Below are 23,186 nucleotides of genomic sequence, written 5' to 3'. Positions count from 1 at the left end.
CTCTTTATTCTTTGTGACTATCATAACCTTATGACCTGAAGGCACAGGTGTCTATGTCAGCTCTCCTCCTGACTCCACAATGCTCAGACTTCCACATTTTCTGCTACTGAGTGAGGATCAAGAAAGAAGTGATTATTTTAGGGACCTGATCTAGACTTCACAAACGACAAGCCTTTGGCAGCTGCTAAGGCTAAGGTATCCTCGAAGAAACAATCTTGTTGGGAAGTCACTCCTCCCTCTGCTCCCCCTACCCCTCCGCCCCCAGGCTGGAAGGGTTCATTCCTGGCAGCTGTTCCTACAAGCGGAGCGAAGCCAGGCTGATGGCAGCTGTTACAAAGATACTGAACAGAGATTCCAGAAGGAAGGCTGGGTCCAAGAAAGAGTGCTTTTATGAAAATATGTGCTAAAGTCCCGGGGCCAGGGCCGCAGTGGGATGTACTTGAGAGCTGTAGCTGGGGTCATTTTACTTCTCACTAGGTGGGTAATACTGTAAGGCAGCTTTGTTCTCCTGACAGAAGAAGGAAAGACACACTTGTGGTGAAGACAAGGCTTTCCAAAGATGACACAGACATAACTGTTACTGGCACCGTCCAAGGTTGTCCCGCTTTCCTTTGATAAAACCTAAGACCGCACACACATCTCGGTGATATCCTGGTTGGATGGCCCTGCCTTGGTGGGTGTGGAATTTGGATGTTCTCAGATAGCGTTAGCTTTCAGAGGGTGGAATTTGCCAGTCTTCCAGAGAGTACCACATAACGGTTAAAGCTTGAAGTTGAGAGTCAGATAAACATGGTTGGACTCCTGGTTCTACATCACACCAGCTGCAGGACCCAGGGCAAGTTATTTGAGTTTTTCAGACTTTAGGGTCTTCGCATGTGAAATACAGATAAAAATGGAGGTTCCTTCACAGTGCTGTTGCGAGAATTAAACGAGACAATGCAGGCACAGGGCCTGGGCCAACATGCTTGCAATAAATGCTCATTACTGTGACTTTAATAAAAATAGGCAGAGTTGTTAAATTTCTCCTCCATGAGAAAGGCTTTTTTTTTTTTTTTTTTTTTTTAAGAGAGGGAAGAAAAGGGGGAGAGAGAGAAAGGTGGGAAAAGGGTCAGAGGGAGAGAGAGAGAATCTTAAGCAGACCCCCATGCCCAGCACAGAGCCTGACACAATGGTCAATGTCATGACCTTGAGATCATGACCTGAACCAAAGTCAAGAGTCAGACACTTAACTGACTGAGCTACCCAAGTGCCCTGAAAGGCTCTGAAAGAGAAGTAGGGTTTTGTTTTGTTTGAAGGATTGGTTCTTTCCAGGAATGAATGTCTGATGACTTTTTAATCGTTGATCCAAGTTCTATGAACTCTGGTGCCACAAATTTCAGAGAATCTCTCCTTTTTCAGACCTTCCTCGATTTCTTTCATCAGCATTTAGTACTTTTCAGGAGATAAGTCCCATATTTCATTTTTTTGGCAGTTGTCAATGATACTGCATCTTTATTATTTTTTTAAGATTTTATTTATTTGACAGACAGAGATCACAAGTAGGCAGAAAGGCAGGCAGAGAGAGAGGAGGACGCAGTCTCCCTGCAGAGCAGAGAGCCCGATGCGAGACTAGATCCCAGGACCTAAGATCATGACCTGAGCCAAAGGCAGAGGCTTTAACCCACTGAGCCACCCAGGCACCTCAATACTGTATCTTTAATTTGATGCCCTCATGTTCATTCTGCATATATAACAATGCAACTGATTTTTGTTATATTTATTTTGTATACTGTGACCTTGCTATATACACTAGTTCTAGGAGTTTTTTTCTTGATTCCTTGGGATTTCCTATGTAGACAATCATGTTATCTGCAAATAGGGAGTTTTACTTTTCTCCTTCTGATCCTTATGCATTTTATTTCCTTTTCTTGCTTTTTTGCTCTAGCTAGAACTTTCCGTACAATGTTGAATGAGAGTGCTGAAAGCAGTCATCCATGCCTTGTTCCCAGGCTTAGGAGATAGCATTCAGTCTTTTACCATTAAGTACAATATTAGCTGTTTTTTTAATGAATTTGCTAGATGCTTTTTATCAAACTAAGAAACCTCCCCGCTATTCCTGTTTCTTCTGTGAGTTTTTAAAAAAGTCTATTCAAGATGATGAATCTATTCAAGGTATTGAATTGTCATAATTTTCCATGTCATTTGACATAATCATGTGATATTTTCTTTTTTTTGGCCATTTTTATTCTTTAACTCATTAATATGGTGAATTATGTTGACTTTCAATTATCGAAATAGGCTTTCCCTATAATGACCCCACTTGGTCATGATATACAATTCCTTGTATATGTTACTGAGTTCTATTCCTTAATATTTTAAGGATTTTTGCATCTATATCCCTGAGAGATACTGGCCTATATCTCCCCACCTTTGTTTGGTTTTGGTGGCAGGGTATTAGCTTCATATATGAACTGGATGGCATTCTCTTCTCTTCCATTTTTTCAAAAAACATCTTAGAGAATTGGTATTAATTCTACCTTAAATATTGGGTAGAATTCTCCAGTGAAATCATCTGGACCTGGATATTTCTTTTGGGAGAGTTTTAAAATCCAGTTTTCTTTCTTTAGTTCTTTTTAAAGATTTTTTTATTTATTTGTCGGAGAGAGAGAGAGAGAGAGAGAGAGAGAGAGTACAAGCAGGGGGAACAGCTGATAGAGAAAGAAGCCAGCTCCCCACTGAGCAGACAGCCTGATGTGGGATTCAATCCCAGGACCCTGGGATCATGACCTGAGCTGAAGGCAGTTGCTTAACCAACTGAGCCACCCTGACATCCCTAAAATCCAATTTTCTAAGTAGTTATAGGGCTATTCAAATGATTCACTTTATATTCGGTAAGTTGTGGTAATTTGTGTTTTATGATTAATTGATCTACCTCACAACTTTGTCAAATTTGTGTGCATAGAGCTATCCACAATATTTCTTTATTATCCTTCTGATGTCTGAAAGGTCTCTAGTGACACACCATTTCATTCCTGATACTGGGAATTGTGTCTTCTCTCATGCATGTGGTCTCTCCCTTTCTCCCTCTCTCTCTTCGGGTCAGTCTCTCCAGAAGTTTGTTATTAATCTACAAAATAACCAGATTTTTAAGAATTGACTTTCTCCATTATTTTTCTGTTTTCAATTTTATTTCTTTTAGGTCCCATCTCTATTATTTCCTGTTTCTGCTTATTTGGGCTTTATTTTATTCTTCTTTTTCTAGATTGAGGTGGAAACTTAGACTCGAGGCTTTTCCTCTTTCCTACTGTAAGCATTTAGAGCTATAATTTTTCATCTGTGCTAATTTAACTATTTCTCCACATTTTGATTTGTTGCATTGTTCTTTTCATCCAATGCAATGTATTTTTTTGGAATTCCCTTGATATTATTTGCTTTGACCCGTGGATTATTTAGGAGTCTGTTATTTGATTACCAAGCATTGGACATTTTTCCTTGTATGTTTCTGTTACCAATTTCTAGTTTTATTCCATTGTTGTAAGAGAACATACTCTATATGATTTCAATTCTTTCACATTTATTGATGTTTGTCCAGTGGGTCAGGATATTTTGGTGAATGTCCCATGTGCACTTAAAAAATATTCATTGTTTTTGTTGGACAGAGTATTGTATAACTGTCAATTAGATCCTCTTGTATTATTGAGCTTTTCTGTATGCTTCATGATTTTCTGTCTAGTTGTCCTATCAATTACTAAGAGAGAAGTGCGAGTCTCTAACTATGATTGTGGATTTCTCTTTTCAGTTCATTTGGTTTTGGTTTCACATATCTTACAGTTGTGTTGTTTGGTGCATATACGTTTAGACACTGTCCTTCAGTGGGTTCCAGTCTTTACTAGGCTGCCTTCCCCACACCGTCTCCTTGGGCTCCAGGCAAATTAGACTACTTTTCTGCCCTATCCAGGCCTGCCCAATGGGTCTTTAACTGAATAGGAAGGAAGGAAATAAAGAAGGAAAGAAAAAAAGAGAGAGGGAAGAAAGGCCAGATTAAATTTTTTTAGGATTTTAAGCTATATTCTCTTTAAGAAATCTTCCTTTCTCCTACATCACTGAGTCCTTTAGAAGCTCCTATACCAAGAGCAATAATTCTCCTTCCTTGTAGCCCTTAGTGCCTACTGTCCACCTGGAAGAAATTATAGAAAATGTGTATGTGTGTGGGGGGGTCAGCGTATATAATTTTAGTTTGGTGGGTGTCTTCATATCAGTTTGATATATCAGTATAGGTTTTCAGATCTTGAGGAAGAAAAAAAATGGAGAGAATATTGCAATAGACCGAGTTGGTGCTGGGAAGCAATCAAATCTAAAGAAAAGGCCAAACCACAGAAAAGTAAATTTTCATTTCTTCTCCCACCTGTGTCTCTTCTATAAAAAAACAAAAAAACAAAAAAACAAAAAACAACCTTCCTAATAGGACAGTCATCATAATAGTTAGAAGTTTTAAGTTTGGGTAGAATTTAAGTTTTATCACTAAGTCAGGCTTAATCATTCCTAAGTGTATTTCATTTGTTCAACAATTTTGGGTACCTGATAAGTGCCTGGCATTACTAGAACCTCTGTCTTATAAAGAGGTATTTAAATCCACATACAAGGAAAGGATAATAGTTCATTCTTCCTTCAAGCTTGGCATTAATCTTCCCTAAAACAATGATGCTAAGTGTGTGACTTTGTACTGAATCAATGAGTCATGAAGTAAAATCACACACTAACTTTATTCTCCCTTTCCCAGTCCTGTGTCTAATCTCCTTTATGAGGCTACTTCTTTTCCTGTCACTTCTGATAAAATCTTCAGCTAATAATAAAAAGTCCTCTGGACACTTTAGCTACAAGTATAACTTCGTATCAGTAAACAGTGGGTCTCGTCCAGCGTAGTAATCACTAACTCTGAATGCTGTTTAATGTTGAAGCTTCTCTCTGCCTCTCACAAAGCCTGTAGTGGGCAAGGAAGGAGGCAAGGCTGACTACTTCGTCCCCAGCCTAGCGCTTCTCCTCCTCCCTCTCCTCATTGTCTGTCTCTGCTTCTGCCTCTTCCAGGACTGGGAGAGACAGGGGGAAAAGAGGACACAGATCGGGACATGGACAATGGACGGGTACCCTTCTGGCAGGGACATTCTCTATCCGGGATGCTAGGTAGGCTCTGAGCAACCCCACCGCGCTGGGACCTTCACCTGCAGCTCCCGCTCCCTGTGTGACTGGCCCTCTCTGCTAGCAACTCACATTCCCTCCCTGACCTGCCGCCCCACCCCAAGCATCCTGGGTCTCCTCACTCTTGACTAGGACCCAGGAGAACTCCAGGCCAACTCTGGCCCTTGGCACACATTTGAACATTGGGAAGTGTATACTTTTGACCCATCACTGGTGGGGATGGAGTATTTCTTAAATGCAGACCTCTTTTTATTTAATTTCTGGCAAGCAAGCTCTGATCAGAGCTATACAGTCTTTAGATTGTTATGTCAGTTCACCTAGTCCCTAAATTGCACAGGACACATATCCGGTATCCAAAAAATCTCCTCAGAGCTTCTGTCACTGGGCTTGGAGTCGGGAGAAATCATCTGTACAATCTGCTCTGGGGGGAAGGGAGCAGTAGTGGGATTTATAGCAGAGCTGTCCCCCTTACAAGTTGCCCTCGGATCTCCAACTTCCTAAATGGGTAAGGGGGCCATGGGTTGAAACACTGGTGCTCCACTGTGAAACATGGAGGAAGTGGCCCCACCGTCCTGGGCCATCAACAAAAGTGAAAATGAAATTATTTTAATACACCCCGTGGAATGATTCCTTCATCCATTGCCAAATACGTTCACAGTAAAGACAAAAAAATTTTTTTTTCTGCTGTATTACAAAGAAATAAATGAAACACTTTGTCCTAAAATACTGTCTATTCCACTCTTCCGAACATAGATTCATGTCACATGCTGATTCCAATGTTGTGGCTTATATTTACATTTCTAACCTAGCAGGCTGCCAGTGGCAGGAAGAGATCTGTGTCCCCCCCTCCGCCCTTCCTTAATGAGAGTTCCCTGTAAGATTTTATGTTCTCTTCAACTAAATTAGAAGAAAAAACAAGACCAGCACTGTTAAGGTTTCCTCTGCCCACTGGAAGTCTGCCTGCTGGAAGGTCATATACACCTCTAGGTCCATCTCTAAGAAGTACCTCTGGGGACAGAAAAAAGTCATCAGAGACTTGTTTGGGGCTAGAGTTCAAGTTTGCTGGCTTTTCTTCTTCTCATATTCAGATAACGGCTTAGAAACCATATTCTTTTTTTTTTTTTTAAGATTTTATTTACTTATTTGACAGAGAGAGAGAGTAAGATCACAAGTAGGCAGAGAGTCGGGCAGAGAGATGGGAGGGGAGTAGGCCCCCCGCTGAGCAGAGAGCCCAATGTGGGGCTCAATCCCAGGACCCTGAGATCATGACCTGAGCCAAAGGTAAAGGCTCAACCCACTGAGACCCCCAGGAGCCCCAGAAACCCTATTCTTTTTAACACTTCTCTTATACCCTGCTTTCTTAGTCTTGAGAAACTTAATTAGATTTTGCCAATAGAAGTACATCTTCTACAGAGCCAAGTGACAATGGTCCCCTAAGGTCTGGTGATAAACACAAGAAACAGCTCAAAACATTGAGTAGTTTATCTGAAAGCGGCATAGTTTCAGTGTTCGGTTGCCCAGAGAGAGTTATCTCCAGAGAATCCCAGAAACTCCTAGGGTAGACAAGCAGGGGCATTTGTCACCCCCATGGACTCTCAGAGTTGAAGTCCAAGTTAGCTCGTAACAGAGAAAAGAGGAGAAGGTCCCAGGGAAGCAGCCAAATCGCAAGTAATTTGGCATGGTGTAATCTCAGACTGAACTTAATCACAGGCCTGGAGTTTTCAAACCATCTTTCTAAATTTCTGCAGGCAATTTACGTAATCATATTGGCACATACATTTTTCCATTTCAATAACAAAGCCACAAAGATCTTTATGTTCACAGACAAATCTCTAATATTGTAAAAGAAAAAGAGCATGCCAATATAAACTCACAAATTCCAAATAGGGACATGATTCTGTAATCTTCCCCTGCAGAGCCAGTACAAATGCCCTCCAGATAGAGGAAAGGGGAGCCATAGGGCTCCCCTTCGCCAACTCCCTTCCCCCACTCAGACGCAAGTTGTATTCAGACGGGAGATGCTTTATTGGTCAAGTCTCTTCCATTCTGCTTTGCTATTTTGAGCCCAACTGAATATGACTTATCACAGCTCTCAGCACACATTCAGGGGGAGAGTTTTGCTTGTACGCATAGTACATACGTTTTTTATCACAACCAGCTGAGAACACTGGCCTAAGTAGGCAGACTTGGCAGAATCCTGGACCTTGGCTATTCTATCAAGGCTAAGGAGTTCATAGTACTTTCTGGAAGTTGTTTGCTCATGGAATGAATTCAATATAAATTTATATAAGGAAGTAGAGTGAAAACAATTAAAATAATTTCTGTTCCTTTTTTATTATAGCAGAATAGACTGAACACAAAGCATGGCTTATAAATTCAAGCTTATGATCATAGCGAGGGGCCACAAACCATGAACGCCAAGGAAACCCATACCAAGTTAAATGTCAGAGTCAAATAAAATCTGCACCAAAATTAATGATGTGTATTTATAGATATGCATAATCACAGTAATTGCCCAACTAGATGAGGAAAGAGGCAAAAGATAAATTTTACCAACGTTCCAGATCAGCTGGCTCTGAAGGTCACCCACCGTCTCCAGTGCCACACCATCTCCCAAAGGACCAACTCCCCAAGGGCCCTGGTGTAGCAGCGAAGGCTCAGGGGCTGCAAATACCCTCTTCCTTCCACAGGCCAGACACACAGGCTAGGGAATGTGACATCAAGAAATGACTCTCTGCATAATTCTTGCTTGGAGGCTCCGGGAAGCCTCTCAGAGGGACTGGAAACTTGTCTTTCACTGGTATAATTCCAGCAGAGTCAGGACCGGTCTGTTAAGAGGATGATGTCCCAGGAAGGCAGGGGTGTTTGTGGTAAGATGAGGGAGAGTACTGGCAGAGCAGTGGTGAGTCTGGGAAATGCACCTCCAAGTGCATACCGGCTAATTAGTTTGCTTCCCTAATGCCTAGCACCCACAGAACGGGAGTTTTCAGGACTGTGAGGGTATCGTGGTACAAGAAAGAGAGGAAGCGAGTATAAATCAGAAAAGGTGTCCCTCAAAAACCCAACTTATTGTATCAAGAACAAGCCCTATTCTCATCACAAGGAAAAAAATACTTTCTTTTCTTGTTTTTTCCTTATGATTTTATTTATTTGAGAGACAAGGGGGGATGGATAGAAGGAGAGAGAGAGAGAGAGAATCCCAAGCAGATTCCGTCCTGAGTGTGGAGCCTGACGCAGGGCTCAATCTCAAGACCCTGAGATCGCAACTTGAGCCAAAATAAAGAGTTGGATGCTTACCTGACAAGCCCCCCAGGTGCCCCTTCTTTTTCTTTCTTTCTTTTGTGTGTGTGTGTGTGTGTCCACATGAGATCGTGGATGATCACCAGTCTTATTGTGGAAATCATTTAACAATATATGGATGTCAAGTCTTTATGCTGTACACCTCTTTTTCAGTGTTTTTTTTTTTTTTAAGATTTTTTTATTTTAGAGAGAGAAAGAGTGTGAGTTGGGGGATGGCAGGGGGAGAGGGAGAGAGAGACTCTCTAGCAGACAACCCACCGAGAGTGGAGTCTGATGCTCCATCTTAGGACCCGAGGTCAGGACCCGAGTGGAAACCAGGAGTTGGACGCTCAGCCGACACCCAGGTGCTCTGTCACGCTGCACAGCTTAACTTTACATGTGGGACGTCGAGTATATCTCAGTATAACTTAAAGAAAAAAATAATTAAATGGCATTTCTGGCACGTGAGAAACACGCAGTAAATGCCACGAGGGGTGGCCCCAGCCACTCCCAAAGCCATTCGCAGCTCTTGAGCCGGCAGTAAGACAGACGGCTGCAGCGGTCTGGCTCTGCGATGTCAGTCTGATGGGAAAGCCCAGCATTGTGTTTTGTTTTGAGTGGGAGGGGGCAGGTCCAAGAATGTCGGTACCTTGTTTAGGATCTCTGCTTAGCTGAACCACACCCAAGAGGAATTTTAGGATGCATTCCAAAATGGAAATAGACAGAACTTTCCATCCCACCGCAATCATTGGGGGGATGGGGGGTATTTTCATCCCGTCTGTGTTGTAAGCCCACTCTGGTTCTTTCCTGAAAGCAAATGATGACATTTCTACCAATCTATATCAATAATCTGACTTTTTTAGCTGATACTACAAATGAAGATAAATGGATACCTCCCCTACCTAATTTCAAATGTCTTAAAATTGCCAAGAATAATCATTTCTTTGTAAATTACACAGGGCAAGTTTTGATATAATCAAAGAGGTCATTTCATTATGAGACAGAACTTCAAAAAACCTTCTTGTGGACAGAAAACGTTTTCATTGGAGAACAGAAATAATGGCCCTGAAATGGCTTTCGAGAAAAAATGAAAATAATATGCAATATATTATTTACAGAGAAAGAAAATGTTACAGGATAATCATTTTCAGAGTTACTTGTGTTATGGGATTAAAGATAACTCCTCAAAGTACTTTAAAACAGCAAAGTTATTAAGACTATAATAACTTTGTAATAAAATTTCATATGTCCAATTATGACATGTGTTTTTCATAGAGAAAACCAATTAAAGACAGCTGTGTCTTAAGTACATTTTGGACCGCAGGCGCATAATGGGTCTTAACCACAGTCAGCATTCACGCTGCCACTGATTACTAAACACACACTTTGTGAGCAGCCTTTCTTACATGGGACCTAGACACGGAGTCCTGTCCGGTGATAGGTCTAGATCCACTCCCACAGCAATGCTGGATTTAGAAGGCAGAAGGGATGTTGTCTTCAACCAGTTCCTACCAAGCTTTTGCTCTGTGCCGAACAGCCTTAGGGGGTGGGGGAGCTCTGCCCTGCACTGGGAGGCAGCGTGGTAAACATTTCTTGTTTTTTAAATCGGGAATCCCAATTCAGAAGCCTGCCTCTTCCACTGGCCAGAGCTATGTCTTTGGTACAAACCACTTACTGTCCTGTGGTTTGGTTTGCTCTACAAGATAAGGAACTGCCCCTTGGCTACTTGTGGTTCTCCATGAAGGTCCATCTTATAGAAGGCTATGGAATCACTAGCTTTCTACATCTTCCTATGGAACTGGGTGGTTTTAAAATACGTCTGCAAGTTCTTCGACACACTTCCCTTTGAAAGGTGGAGTCTAATTTTCCTCCCCGGAGTGACCCTGTGGGACCTTCCAGGCTAGATTATTAAGAGCAATACTGTCTTTCTCTCACTCATTCTCGCTTTGGCTCCCCCCACTCTGTCCCGAGCAGAACGCTTTTGGATCCCTGAGCCACCATGTGAGATATCCAACTACTCTGAAACCACCAGGCTGGAGAAAACCACATAAAGCAGCCCCATAAAAGCTATTTAAATCTTACAACCCAGGTGATTGACATATGAGTAAAGATGCCAGCCCCAGACACTGTCTATAACCTCAAAGGATACGTTTAGCTGGAACTACTAAGCTCAGCCCTTCCTGAATTCCTGATCCACAGAAACGGTAAGAGATATGAAATAATGACTTGTTTTAAGCTACTAATTGTTGGGGGTGGTTTGTTATGCAGCTGCAGTAACTGGAAGAGGAACTCGGACGGAATCAAAACGAGAGGGAAAACAATGCCACCCCAAGGTCAAACAAGGAAACCTTCAGCATCCACAAGAAGCCCAGGAAAAAAGACTTAGAAGTCTTCAAGAATGATGAGGGCAGTATAACTCACCAATAAATGCCACACAAAGCAGCACTGGAATAATCAGCTCTTTTTTTCCAATCACACCTTCATTTTCAAATGTCTATGAACATTTTTCCACATTCATGGCTAAGAGAAAAATAGTAAAAACGGCCCTAATTGGGGGCACCTGCGTGGCCCAGTTGGTTGGGTGTCCAACTCTTGGTTTCATCTTAGGTCATGGTCTTGGGGTTGTGGAACTGAGCCCCGTGCTGGGCTCTGTGCTCAGCGGGGGGTCAGCTTGAAGATTCTCTCCCTCTGCGCCACCCCCCCCCAATTGCATGCACAGGCTCACTCTTTCTCTCTTAATAATAAAACTAAAAAAAAAAAAAGGAAAAAGAAATGACCCTAAGTGGAACCACTTAAACCTATCAGCAAGGCCAAAGGTAAAGGAAAGTGGCAGGACATCATTCAGTCATTTCCATGCAGGCACTGATAGAACTGCCCGCTGGTCGTCCACCGCATGCCTTCTGTCACAGACTGGGTAGCTGATAAAATGCAAGTGTTTTCCAAAGTATACTTCCCAGCAACTCGGAAAAGTAGGACTACTCCTTTGAAAAGGACAAGGAAAGAGCTGGAGTCCAGGTAGAAATGTGGCTCCTACCAGGCCCAAAGTTAGAGAGTTGTGATAGCCTGTGTGTCCTGGTGAAATGGACCTACGGGTGAGGCTGAGGAGATATCAGTGGTGGCCTGTGGGCAGGATCTAACCACAAACCCACTCTTTCTTCCTGGCCCACTCAGTGTTTCCAAAACTGGAAATTTCATATAAAAAGTCTAGATTTCTAGTTTCTCTTGAAGCACCGGACTTCAGTCCTGAGTGTGACTTACCACCTGATCTCCATCCCTGGAGGACAAGCTGTTTCTCCCTTTAGAAAGAGCATGTCCTATTTGTCGCAATTCCCCCACTAGTGCTCTAGACTTGGGCTCACTTCACTTGTTCACTTTACATTTCTGTCCCTATGGTCACCAAAGTTTTTGTCTGGTGACCTATACCAAGAGAAGGGCTTCTGACTTAAAACCTCCGGATGATTTTTCATAACTATAGGTTTGAAATCTTTGGTGCTTTAGAAATTCCAATAAATTCTGCTGCTGTGCCTTTGCCAATTTCTTTCCCTAAACTACACATGTGGGACCATGACAAGCATATCCCTAATGGTTATGTAAGTCCTCCTACAACCCTATTGAACATTAGGGTGATCAGCGTGACTTCAGAAAAATATACCAAGTGTTTCTGATACATCCAAATTATCTTTAAAATGCAAACTGTCTGTACAGCAGTCAAGCATTCCGAGTCCAGATTAATACAGAAAAGAAGCAACTGCCAGTCCGCTGTGGGATGAGCATGGACAGAAACAGAGCAAGGTCAACAACATATTGTAAAGTAAGACAATGGAATTACTTACCACAGACTATCTTCAAGGCAATTTCTAATGAGAACTTAATTGGGTAATGAGGGATTTCTGAGAGATTGAGACCGGCATGTGCAGTGGGTGTTAGAGAAAACAAAACAAGACAGAACAACTCACCAATTCCAGACATTGTCTGTGGCCATAGGCAGCAGCGTAATGTACGCTATTGTAACCTTCCTTGTCCCGGATTGATGGATTTGCATCATTTTGAAGCAGAAACTCTAGACATCTGTAAGTATAAAAATGAGGTGTTATTTCAGAAAACATCTCTAGACCAGAAGCAATACTTAATGTAGATATCTTCCTATTATGAATGCTCCACAAAGCACTTTGTGAATTTAAGTGTTTCTTTAAAAATCCTCCGGCAGGGGTGCCTGGGTGGCTCAGTGGGTTAAGCCGCTGCCTTTGGCTCAGGTCATGATCTCAGGGTACTGGGATCGAGTCCCGCATTGGGCTCTCTGCTCAGCAGGGAGCCTGCTTCCTCCTCTCTCTCTCTCTCTGCCTGCCTCTCTGCCTACTTGTGATCTCTCTCTGTCAAATATATAAATAAAATATTACAAAAAAAAAAAAAAAACCTCGGCAGTGAGGGTTTATGTACTGGAAGTTTTATATGTTTATGTGTGTGTGTGTGTGTGTGTATGTGTGTGTGTGTTTCTGTCTTAGCTTCAGCTTAAATTAGTCATTCTAGAATTCAGGAAAGGCTTTAGGAAGAAGAGGGTGGGTAAGTTTATTGGGAGGGGGGATGATATCCATGACTATCTCCTCCCCACTGAGTTGTTTTAAGGTCATCATCAATATTGCATATCTGTCCAACACAAGGCTCATATCTGGACTCTGTTCTATTAAAACGATCCAATTGTCTCCTCCTGCATTGATAACACAATGTTTGGGGATATTTTACAGTTGATGTACAATGTTATATTAGTTTCAGGTCTACAACACAGTGATTTCAGAATTCTCTACATTATGCAATGCTCACCACTCTAAGTGTGGTCACCTTCTGTCACCACACACCATCATTACAATATTATTGACAGTACTCCCTATGCTGTACCTTTCATCCCCATGATTTACATATCTTACAACTAGAAATGGGACCACGTAAAGCCCTTCACTTTTCCGCCCAACCCTCCACCACTTCCCTTCCAGAAACCACCAGTTTGTTCCCTGTACTTAGGAGTCTGTGTCTGGTTTTGTTTGCGCATTTCTTTTCTTTTTTAGATTCCACACATAAGTGAAATGTTAGGATATTTGTCTTTCTCTGACCTGTTTCACCTAGCATAATAAAGAATAATTAGGTCTTTTTTCCCCTTTTACCTTTTTTTAAAAATTATGTTAGTCACCATACAGTACTTCATTATTTTCTGATGTAGTGTTCCATGATTCATCATTTGCGCACGACACCCAGTGCACAGAACCTGTCGGCCATCAAGATTACTGAAGAGAGGCACCTGGTGGCTCAGCAGGTGAAGCAGAGTTAAGCGTCTGCCTTGGGCTCAGGTCATGATCCCAGGGCCCTGGGATGGAGCCTCACATCGGGCTCCCCGATCGGCGGGGGGCCTGCTTCTCCCTCTCTCCCCACTTGTGCTCCCTCGTCACTCACTATCTCTGTCTCTGTTCCTCCAATAAATAAAATCTTTTAGAAAATTACTGAAAATGAGTTCTAGAGCTCCACATTCAAAAGATGAAGTCTCAAATTTAACAAAGATGTGCTCAGCCCATTGTAAGAAGAGAGGGGGGTGTACTTTGAACCTTGCAATTGAAGACTCCGCAAAAGGTTGGGAAATGAAAGCTAGAAAGAATAAGAAAATAACAACAAGGAAAGCACTTAAGAATAGCCCAAACAATAAAAAGATTAAAAGAATGGGCGAACATTTAAGTAATACAAAGGATTAATTCTGTAACCACATTTGAAGAGAGAGGCTTAAATTGCATCATTATGTATAGACTAGAATAAAATAATAAATAATAAGCTTAAAAAGCCTTTTCTGACAAAGTTGTAATTTTTCTAAAAAAGCTACAATCTTTACAATAGGTTGGAGGAAGGAGCTCCACCTTCGCTGAAATGCTGACACGCGTGCCCAGGGATGTACGGAGCTCTGTTCCTGGCCTGTTACAAAGCGTACAATCCTGCTGCTTAAAAAGGGAATAAGTAGGCAGGAGTTTACGATAGAAAACCGTAATTTCAGTTTTCTATCTGCAGCATTGGGACGAACATGTCCTTTACAAAGTCAAATTTCTACAGTTTACTCAAACACTTTATTTTTGGTTTTGTTTTTATTTTGTTTTTGGTATTGTTTTTATTTCTTTTTTTAAAGCTTTTATTTTAATTCTAATTAGTTAACATACAGTGTAATATTAGTTTCAGGTATAAAATAAAGTGATTCCACACTTCCATACACCATCCTGTGACTCAGACACTTTAAAATGACACTCACCTACTTTTTGGCATAAGGCAAAAGGAGTAAATAAATCACACACAAACACAATTAAAACACATTTCAATTTCTAAAAAACTGATGAAAGACATACATCTTTTTAAACCAAAAATCTACATGTCGTGTGATTTATCCATAAAATGCTCCATATTAAATCAAACTAATACTAGAGTCCTAATATCATGCAGTCTGTGGTGATTTGCACCTTAAAAGGAAGTCTTTTTTTTTTTTCTTTTTTTCTTTTTTTGGTAATTAAATGCCCATGGACAGGCTCCCAGGTCTGACTCGTTTTAAGCAGCATTGGGCTCCTGAAATAAAATCCTTCAACAGGAATAACATTGTAGTGGACACAAAATCCCCAGCTTCTGAAAGAGCTACATTCTAAAAATCAGTTGGCGAATTTAACATGTAATTTGAAAAACACCTGGACTTGCTCCCAAAGAGCTATGTACCCCAGGACAGAGCCGTGCGATGCTACCGGCAGCAGTCTCGGGAAAAACAACAGTACTACAGAGCCGGAATATTCTCTATATTGTTTGTGAGGGGACCTAAATTCCAGTTTTAACTGGGGATGCTTATCTTTTCTCCTCCCAGGCCATGGCCAGCAATTTGGGAACCAAAGCTGCAAAATCAAGACATGCCCTTTAAATCAGGACTGCATTTGGGTGAGAGGTGTGGCCCCTGCACGAAGGCGCCCTCCAGCGAGCCGGTTCCCTGCCTTCCCCTGCTTGTCCTTTTTCCCTCTCCACAGCTGTTTGTTTTTTTGTTTGTTTGTTTTTTTGAGATTTTATTTATTTATTTGAGAGAGAGAGAGGGAGAGAGCACAAGCACTCAATGACTGAGTTGAGTGTGTTTTAACTTTAACTTATATTTTATTTATTTATTTGATAGACAGAGATCACAAGGAGGCAGAGAGGCACGGAGGGGGAAACAGGCTCCCTGCTGAGCAGAGAGCCCGATGTGGGGCTCGATCTCAGGACCCTGGGATTGTGACCTGAGCTGAAGGCAGATGCTGGACAACTGGGCCACCCAGGCTCCCTCCCCGTCAGATGTCAAGAGGCCTGCTCTGGCACTGGGCAAGCTGCCATTTCGCTGGAGGAGGGGCATTTGCTGAGGTGGCTTCAGATTCTACAGCCTTTGAATATCATTAAGTTTGGAACGTCGGGGCCAAACCTCGGTCATTGTTTTACTATGTGTCCTGTCCCCACCCCAGGGACAGCCTGTATCAGGGCCACACTCTCTAACTCCCCGCTCCACCATGCTCTGGACATGGGAAGAGCGCCCAGTGGACAGGGGGAAGATCCTAGAGGGGACACAAGCCTTCGGGTGACAGAGAAATTGGCTCCTCTGACAGCTGGAGAAGAGAATAAACGCGTTAGGAACCGTGTGTGCTGACTCTTAGAGCACCCCCTCCCCAGGCCCCACAGAGCGGGACACGGAGTGTGGGCGGCGCTCATTCATTTGCTCGTTTTTTAACAAACAGTTACCGAACCGCCGTGACACACTGGGCACTGCTCTAGGCAGAGCACGACCTTCGCACGGTGCCTTGTCACACAGGAGGGACTCTCGGAGGACGAAGCATTAGTGCTTCCTACGCATCGGCACCCCTGGGTGACGGCAGTGACTCCCAGCTCTTGTCACAACCCAGGCTGAGTCTCTACCAGAAGCCCGAGAGGGGCACGTGGGCTGCGGTGGGGCAGGGGGTGTTTGTGAGCTGCGGTGTGTGTGCGCTGGGGGGCGCAGGGCACAAGCAGTGTAGTTCACATGGAATCTCAGAACATTTCTTTCTAGAACCTGCCAGATAGTTACCCCAGGTCATTAAAGGAGAGCCTAAGGCCTGGGGAGGGGGGAGGCTTAACATGTCTCCTGACGCATAGGATCCGTGGCAGAGTCAAACATAGTATTTCAGACTCCGAGAAACCGCGGACCCATCCCGGCGACAAGTCTCAGTGAGGCTCCAACTTTAGGAAGAGTTTCTTGTGTGAAAATAGCATAACCGAAGGATATATGAAAAGAATCATTTCTTCTTCACTAAAGGCAAGCCCGTATCACTTCCTCAAGATCCCAAATAGAGCCCCCAAACAAAAGACTGGCCCCCGCGGCCACCAGAAAAGCAGACGCGCGTCAGGGACCCCATCTTGCGCGTTAAGCCGAGCAGAAACTTACAGCGCAGCCTCCTTTTCCTTCAGCTCTCGGGCTCTTTCAAGTTCTTCGGAGTTTTCATGGGCGTTTCCTAACATAGTCTTACTTCTCAGCATAAGGGAAAGAAAAAAAAAAAAATTACAATTATTGGCTTTCATGGCACAGTCACTCGCAATTTTGATCCAACCTATATCTCAACGGCTTTTCCCGCAACCCAAAAGAAATGAGCATCACGGTCTTTTCAGGGAGGACATACGTGGTTCTCCGAAAGGCCATTCCTAATCTCTTCCACGGAACCCAACTGAGAAGGTGGCTTTCCTCAAACTCCCACCCAGGAAAGGGCAAGTAAGACCTCAAGTCGTCCACACTTCCACCAGTATCCTAAGCTCCCACGGAAACAGGAGGTTAACACTTCCCTGACTCCTTCCGCACGCCTCGCTGCCTCCTTGTCAGCTCAGCACCACGTTTACCGAGGAATGGGGCTCCAGTCCCCCTCGACGGCCAGAGCAAGCTTTCATCACCAGGGATCCCTTTTTAGATCTCTTAACACATGACGGGTACTCGTTCCCCCAGTTTATTCTAAGAGAACAGCACAGAGCCTGCTACAGAGTAGGTTCTCAATAAAAGTTTGCTGAATGAATAACCGGCCTGGCTATGAGAGCCCGAGGGCAGCTCTGTCAGACTTGCCAGCAGTGTATGAATGTGAGGGGGATTTGAACACTGATTTCCAAACTGGAAATACAGGTCATAATCCATCACGGAATCATGAAATCAATTTCATGGGTCGCAATATTTTGTTGCCTTTTTTTTTCTTAACAAAATAAAAGAGAAGCTATCAGAATGCATCACACATAGTCAAGGTAAATATGATCTTGTGAAATTTTGGCTGCCTTTTTACATTTATATTTAAAACATACCTATTTAAGTATGGATGCTGGGTCATGATGTAAAATGTATTTCTTACTGTGGGTCACTGTAAAATATCTGAAAGCCACAGCTGTACACGAAAAGAACTTAGCGCTGACCCAGAATCAATTCCATAGCATAGCGCAGCACGTAAGTCAATAATTCTCCAAACAGGGACACCAAAAAGCATTCTGGTGCTCGAGTCTTTGAGAGCAATCTCAGAGGCTGTCGGCTGGCACCCCTCCCCCTTTCCCACTTGAACTGGCTTTCTGTTCGTAGGCACCTAGAATCCAAACACGCGCAGGGCACCAACTTCCTCTCCTCCAGCTCCTGAGAGAGCACCCGTGCCCAGTTTGGAACAACAGTGCCAATTTTGCACACTGACGCTGCATTTCAAGGCTTCTGGGATTGTATATACACGGATACTTCCACCATGTGATGAATCTATTAGCAAATATTAAATTTGAGGGCAAATGAAGCATTTAAATGGTGATGATGTAAAATGTAGGATATGACAAAATAAATTACAACTGATTATGAATGAACTGAAAACCTGGGCTTGACAGCTCCACTTGGCATTCAACCCAACGACCAGAGAAGAGAAACCATGGGGCAGTGACACGTGATAAACATAAAGAGAGCAGAATGGGAAAAGCAGGGTTAGGGATGAGGCAATTCTAATTCCTCTGGGTCTGAACGAGAGCCATTCTTCATTCACAGTTTCCAGGAGGCAGCATGAAGAGAACTCAGCAAACCCTCCCCCTCCCCAGTCAGACCCCCAAAGGAAATTTAAGCAAGGCCGTTTTTACTTTCTATCCATGTCTGATGCAGCAGCATAGTGCAAAGCTGTCCGTCCCCAGTCATCTGTTTCATTAACGTTGGCCCCTGTGGTCACTAATGTCTCAATACAGTGGAAATGACAATTTGCAGCTGCATAGTGCAAAGGTGTCCTGAAAAACAGACAGCAACTTGTTACTTCATTCATCTGATAAACAGACCCTCCCCCAATCAGCAGGAGCACTGACAGCAGTATTCCTAGGAGTGGGGAAAGCTCTTCAGCTCTCAGAGTGTAGAGGCCAAGGGACATGCCTTCCTTTGACTTTAGAAGTTGGAGCTGAGGCTACAAAGTCAGGGCCTCAGACAAGGACACCTACCCGGGGATTTCGTCTTTCTTTCCACTCCCAGGGCCTGTCCTGGTGCAGGTCTACGCTAGAGCTCTTTTGGACTACTGCAAAAGTAGTCCATTGGCCTCCTTAGCTCTAACCAAACTTCCAACCAATTTCTAGTTGGTATGAGTGAAGAACGAGATTTTCTAAGTTCTGACACCCACACACAACATCCTGGTCTAAAACCGTCAGTCCTCTCTGGTGAGCAAAGCCTTGATTTCTTAGTCTAAAATCAAAGACCTTTCTAAGCTGGGCCCAAATTACCTTCCTAAGCTTTCTCTCTGCCCCCCTACATGAACCCATCACTGCATCCAGGTGGGTCACTTGAAGTTTGTCTAATCATGTCCACATCTCCCCTGCCTTTCCCCATGTTGTTGTTTTTTTTCTTCCCTGGAATGTCCTCTCCTGAATGTCATCTCCTCTTCCACCCACCAAAACCCCAAAGCTTCTGAAGTCCCAGAAGTTCTCCTTTCCTTTTGTCTGAGATCATGCAGCTCCTGTCTGGTCTCTCCTGAGGTCTCATCTCACACTGCCTTAACTTTAGCTCTCGGTATTGTCTCATCTTCTCCATTGCACTATAAGACCCTTGGGAGTAGGGATATAGATTAAAGGGAAGAACAATGTCCAAGGACTCGGAAGCCCTGTGTTGTAGTCCGGACAGATCTATAAAGGGCAACAAACCACATCCCTCTCTGGGCTTGGGCTTCCTCATCTTCCTTCAATAATGACCTGTGAGCAGCTGCCCCCAACATCTAGTTTAGGTCAAAAACTCCTGATATTTTACACATACATGGAAATTTATTACAGGTATAACTCATTTAGTTTCTCCAAGCTCAACTTCTTCATCTATTGAAAAGGGTAAGAAGCACCCACATTTATCGCACTGAGTGGTTATGGAAAACCAAGTGGGTAACAGGAAAATACATGCACCTTGCCAAGAGTAAGGGACTGCAGAAACATGAATTCACTAGCCAATAGTTAGGGAATAATAAGCAAATGAAATGCTAGAAATAAAATAACTTTATCTCAAGAACTATTTATTAATTTTCAAGCACCACTCTTTCATATCTTACAGTCATTGTATGGGCACTTTTACTTTTTGAGTTTCTCCTTGCTCATCCAAAAACAGGAAAACTGTAAGCACTTTACATAGTGGACTGTTTGTGTTTTCATTAATAGATGGAAGACTATTGGGTACCAACCATGTGGCAGAGCCCATAGGTAAAGAGAAAATGAGACCCAGTCCTGGTGCTCAGGAGCCCCACGGTCAAGGGAAGGGAGAGACAGGAGAGCCAGGGTCCACTAGAACAGTGTGATGTGTGTTCCCGTTGTGGAGTAGGGAGGTCCCAGGGGAGCAGAGAGGAGGAGCAGTCCCGCCAGCAGGGGCAGGAGGTGTTACCTGACAGAAATCTGGAAGGGTGGGAAGGCATTAGTCTAGGGTGCACGTGGAGGGGAGGGGATAGAGAGATGCTATGGGAAAAGACCAGAAGAAGACAAGACACAGTTGGCACTTCCAAACAGACGCTGTGAGAGGACATGCCTGCCTTGGGGCTTGTGTCTGCCTCGTGGGTGTCTCGCTACAAAAAGGGATTTCCTTCTGAGCACGGAATCTCCCTAGTTAGCTTCCCTGTTTACCATTTCACTGCAACACGATTCCAGCAGGACTGCTCCCCACCCGTCACCGAGGCACTGAAGCGCAATTCCCCGTTTACATACCTCCCACACTTGTCCTTTTTATGGAAATCTGCTCCGCTGCTCTGCAAGAGTTTTATACATTCCACATTACTAGAAAGACAGGGAAAACCTCATTAAGATGGTACAGGTCAACTGCTCGGTTATCTTCAGACAGAGCTTATTTTGGTGAAGTGTGGGGCCAAGATGAAATGAGAGCTCCAGCTTTAAATTCTGCGAATGCAAAACCAACCTGAACACCTTAGAGGAATGGAACATTGCAAGGATTTAAAATACCAAGCTAATAAATTGATGCATTAAAGAGCTTGATGGAATGTTTCCAATTCCAAGACCAAGGTATTTAATGATGATTACATGGCTAAACCTTTAGTGGTGTTTTCATCGTGTAGCCCGAGAATCTCTTTCAAAACCATCAAGAGTTAAGGAAACAACCCCTTACACCTGTGATGACTTCATGTCACCTCTACACAATGAGCCACAATGGAGAAACATTACCTTTTATCACAGGAGAATGAATTCACCGTGATAACCATTTTCAACCCAGACTCTCCATAATGGGAAATAAGACAGCTGCGTTTCCCTGTCCTTGTAATATAGGTAAATAAATGTGCAAAAAATAAAAGGACAAAAATAATGTAAGGGGGCACAGTGATCTTCCAGAGCTTCTTTGTCACTCTCAGAAGCAATAAATCATGTTTAGTAGAGATAAAGGACCCACTGAAGTGAATTTTCCAATTGAAGGGCATGTCGCTAAATATTAATTGTAATAGGAGCTTCAGATATGAACCCAGGACGGTGCATTGCCAAGGTCTGATAATTTTTTTAAATGTCGGCATAAAAAGAGACAATCACCCATTATTATTCTATACTTGGAGGGCTGAGAGGCAGTCTAGGATTTACTGTTTTATTATGATTTTAATATGAAAAATGATCTCATTAATAAGGAACCCGAGCAAGGCTCTCCCACCCCCCCCCCCCCACTCACTCTTTGTAGCCACCTTTCTCAGAGAACCCACTGTTTCAGTCCTAAAATATAAGAACTTTCTGGGACCATGATGTGTTGGTGTTGCCTGCCAGTTGATGTAAAAGCCCCTGTTTCTTACTGAATGAATCCAAAGGAACAAAGGCAGAGGCAGATCTAGGTGTTTGGCTTATGAAGGTCATTCAATTTGGGGAGAAGGTTGGGGAGAAGGAGAGTAATTTAAAAAATAAGACATAATTATGAATATAAAACTGAATACACAATTTTGGAAGGGACCCCTGCAAGTAAGGGCTCTAAAGCTTCCCAGTCAACCCACTTCTGATAAAGAGGTGATGCCTTTAATAATGTACAGATGACAAGTAGAGAAGCATCGCTGTTCCCTGAGGACTAGCAGACTGATTGAGAACTAATACCTTACCCAAACAAGGTCACCCGAGGGAGGCCATGTTTGGTCAATGTCTGGTCCTATATTGAAACACGCTGACCAGAGCCGAAGTCTCACCACTGATATGAAAAAGGGGGTCTGATGAAAAATGCTCTTTACAACTTTTTTTTTAAAAAAAGGCAAGGATTAAATTGTTTCTTGCCTATCCCTTGAGTTTCTTTGCCCTTTAGTCACATTTAACCATTGACGTACTTAAAAATCAGATTTGAAATCAGGACAAAAATATCTGTCAATAAACATGAACTAACTCAATCTTGGATTCCTTTGATCATCATCCACCTACCAGCGACAAAAAACGAAAAACTTAGGAACAAATCTCAAATTGTTTTCTTTTGGTAGAGTGCATATCAGGTAAGTACATATTCTATAGGCTGAAGACCTACAATTAAAAAAAAAAAAAGAAAAGAAAAGAAAAAGAAAGAGAGAGAGAAGAGAAAATGAAAGAAAACAATTCTCTCTATGAGGTGGGCTAACAATTTTTCTTAGGAAGAACAAACTTACAATTAGTATGGAAATGCAAAAGTGCTATTTGGCGTCGGTAGAAATGATTCTTACTCATCTAAGGAGACTGCTTGTGATTCATAGACAAGTAAGAGCAGTAAGAGAAATGAGGAGTTAAGTAAGAGAAATGAGGAGTTAAGTCATGAAGGGAGAAGGGAAATTGCTAACTACTCACCCTCCTGCGGCAGCAGCATGAAGGCACGTTCTTCCAAATTTATCTGGGGTGTCTATTTCAAAGCCTGCAGACAGCACGTGCTCATTACTAAACAAGGATACTATGCTATACTTTTGTCCTAGTTAAACCACAAGAAACATTGCAGAGACAGAAAAATCAGTTAGTAGAAAAACCAGAATGCAAGCAATTGTAGTCAGAAAGAGGTTGTCATGGAAACGAATGGTAACTGCTCAAGCTTGGCAATTTTATAGGAAGAACCGTGAAGTCTAGAAGAATTTATTTTCACATTCAGCCCTGGGTGAACCACAGCCCCATATTTCAATCCCAGGATAGAAATTTATGAAACCAATTTGAGATAAGTAGGGCACTAGACAGGCAGACAGAACACATGGAAAAAACATGGACAGCAAAGGAGGAATCTTAACATGCTGGGGTAGATATTTTCT

The 23,186-nt window shown here is 42.8% G+C and overlaps 1 protein-coding gene across 7 annotated transcripts in view; it reads right to left on the bottom strand.

Annotated features, from left to right (window-relative positions):
• The window catches only part of ANKRD44 (ankyrin repeat domain 44), a 318,146-nt gene that overhangs the window by 82,221 nt on the left and 212,739 nt on the right, over window positions 1-23,186 (bottom strand). For 4 of the 7 annotated variants that reach the window (XM_059168514.1, XM_059168518.1, XM_059168519.1 and 1 more), the window contains exons 12-16: window positions 22,741-22,858; window positions 20,662-20,730; window positions 18,589-18,729; window positions 16,898-16,978; window positions 12,411-12,522 (exon numbers count right to left, since the gene is read on the bottom strand). In XM_059168514.1, the coding sequence (XP_059024497.1) occupies window positions 12,411-12,522; window positions 16,898-16,978; window positions 18,589-18,729; window positions 20,662-20,730; window positions 22,741-22,858 (521 nt within the window). The remainder of the gene's footprint in view (window positions 1-12,410; window positions 12,523-16,897; window positions 16,979-18,588; window positions 18,730-20,661; window positions 20,731-22,740; window positions 22,859-23,186) is intronic. The other 3 variants (XM_059168517.1, XM_059168520.1, XM_059168521.1) reach the window with 1 other exon arrangement.

Source organism: Mustela lutreola, chromosome 3 (assembly GCF_030435805.1).
Source record: "Mustela lutreola isolate mMusLut2 chromosome 3, mMusLut2.pri, whole genome shotgun sequence".
Lineage (NCBI taxonomy): Eukaryota > Metazoa > Chordata > Mammalia > Carnivora > Mustelidae > Mustela > Mustela lutreola.
Note: the sequence above shows the minus strand (reverse complement) of the source record. Positions and strands in the feature narration are given on the sequence as shown.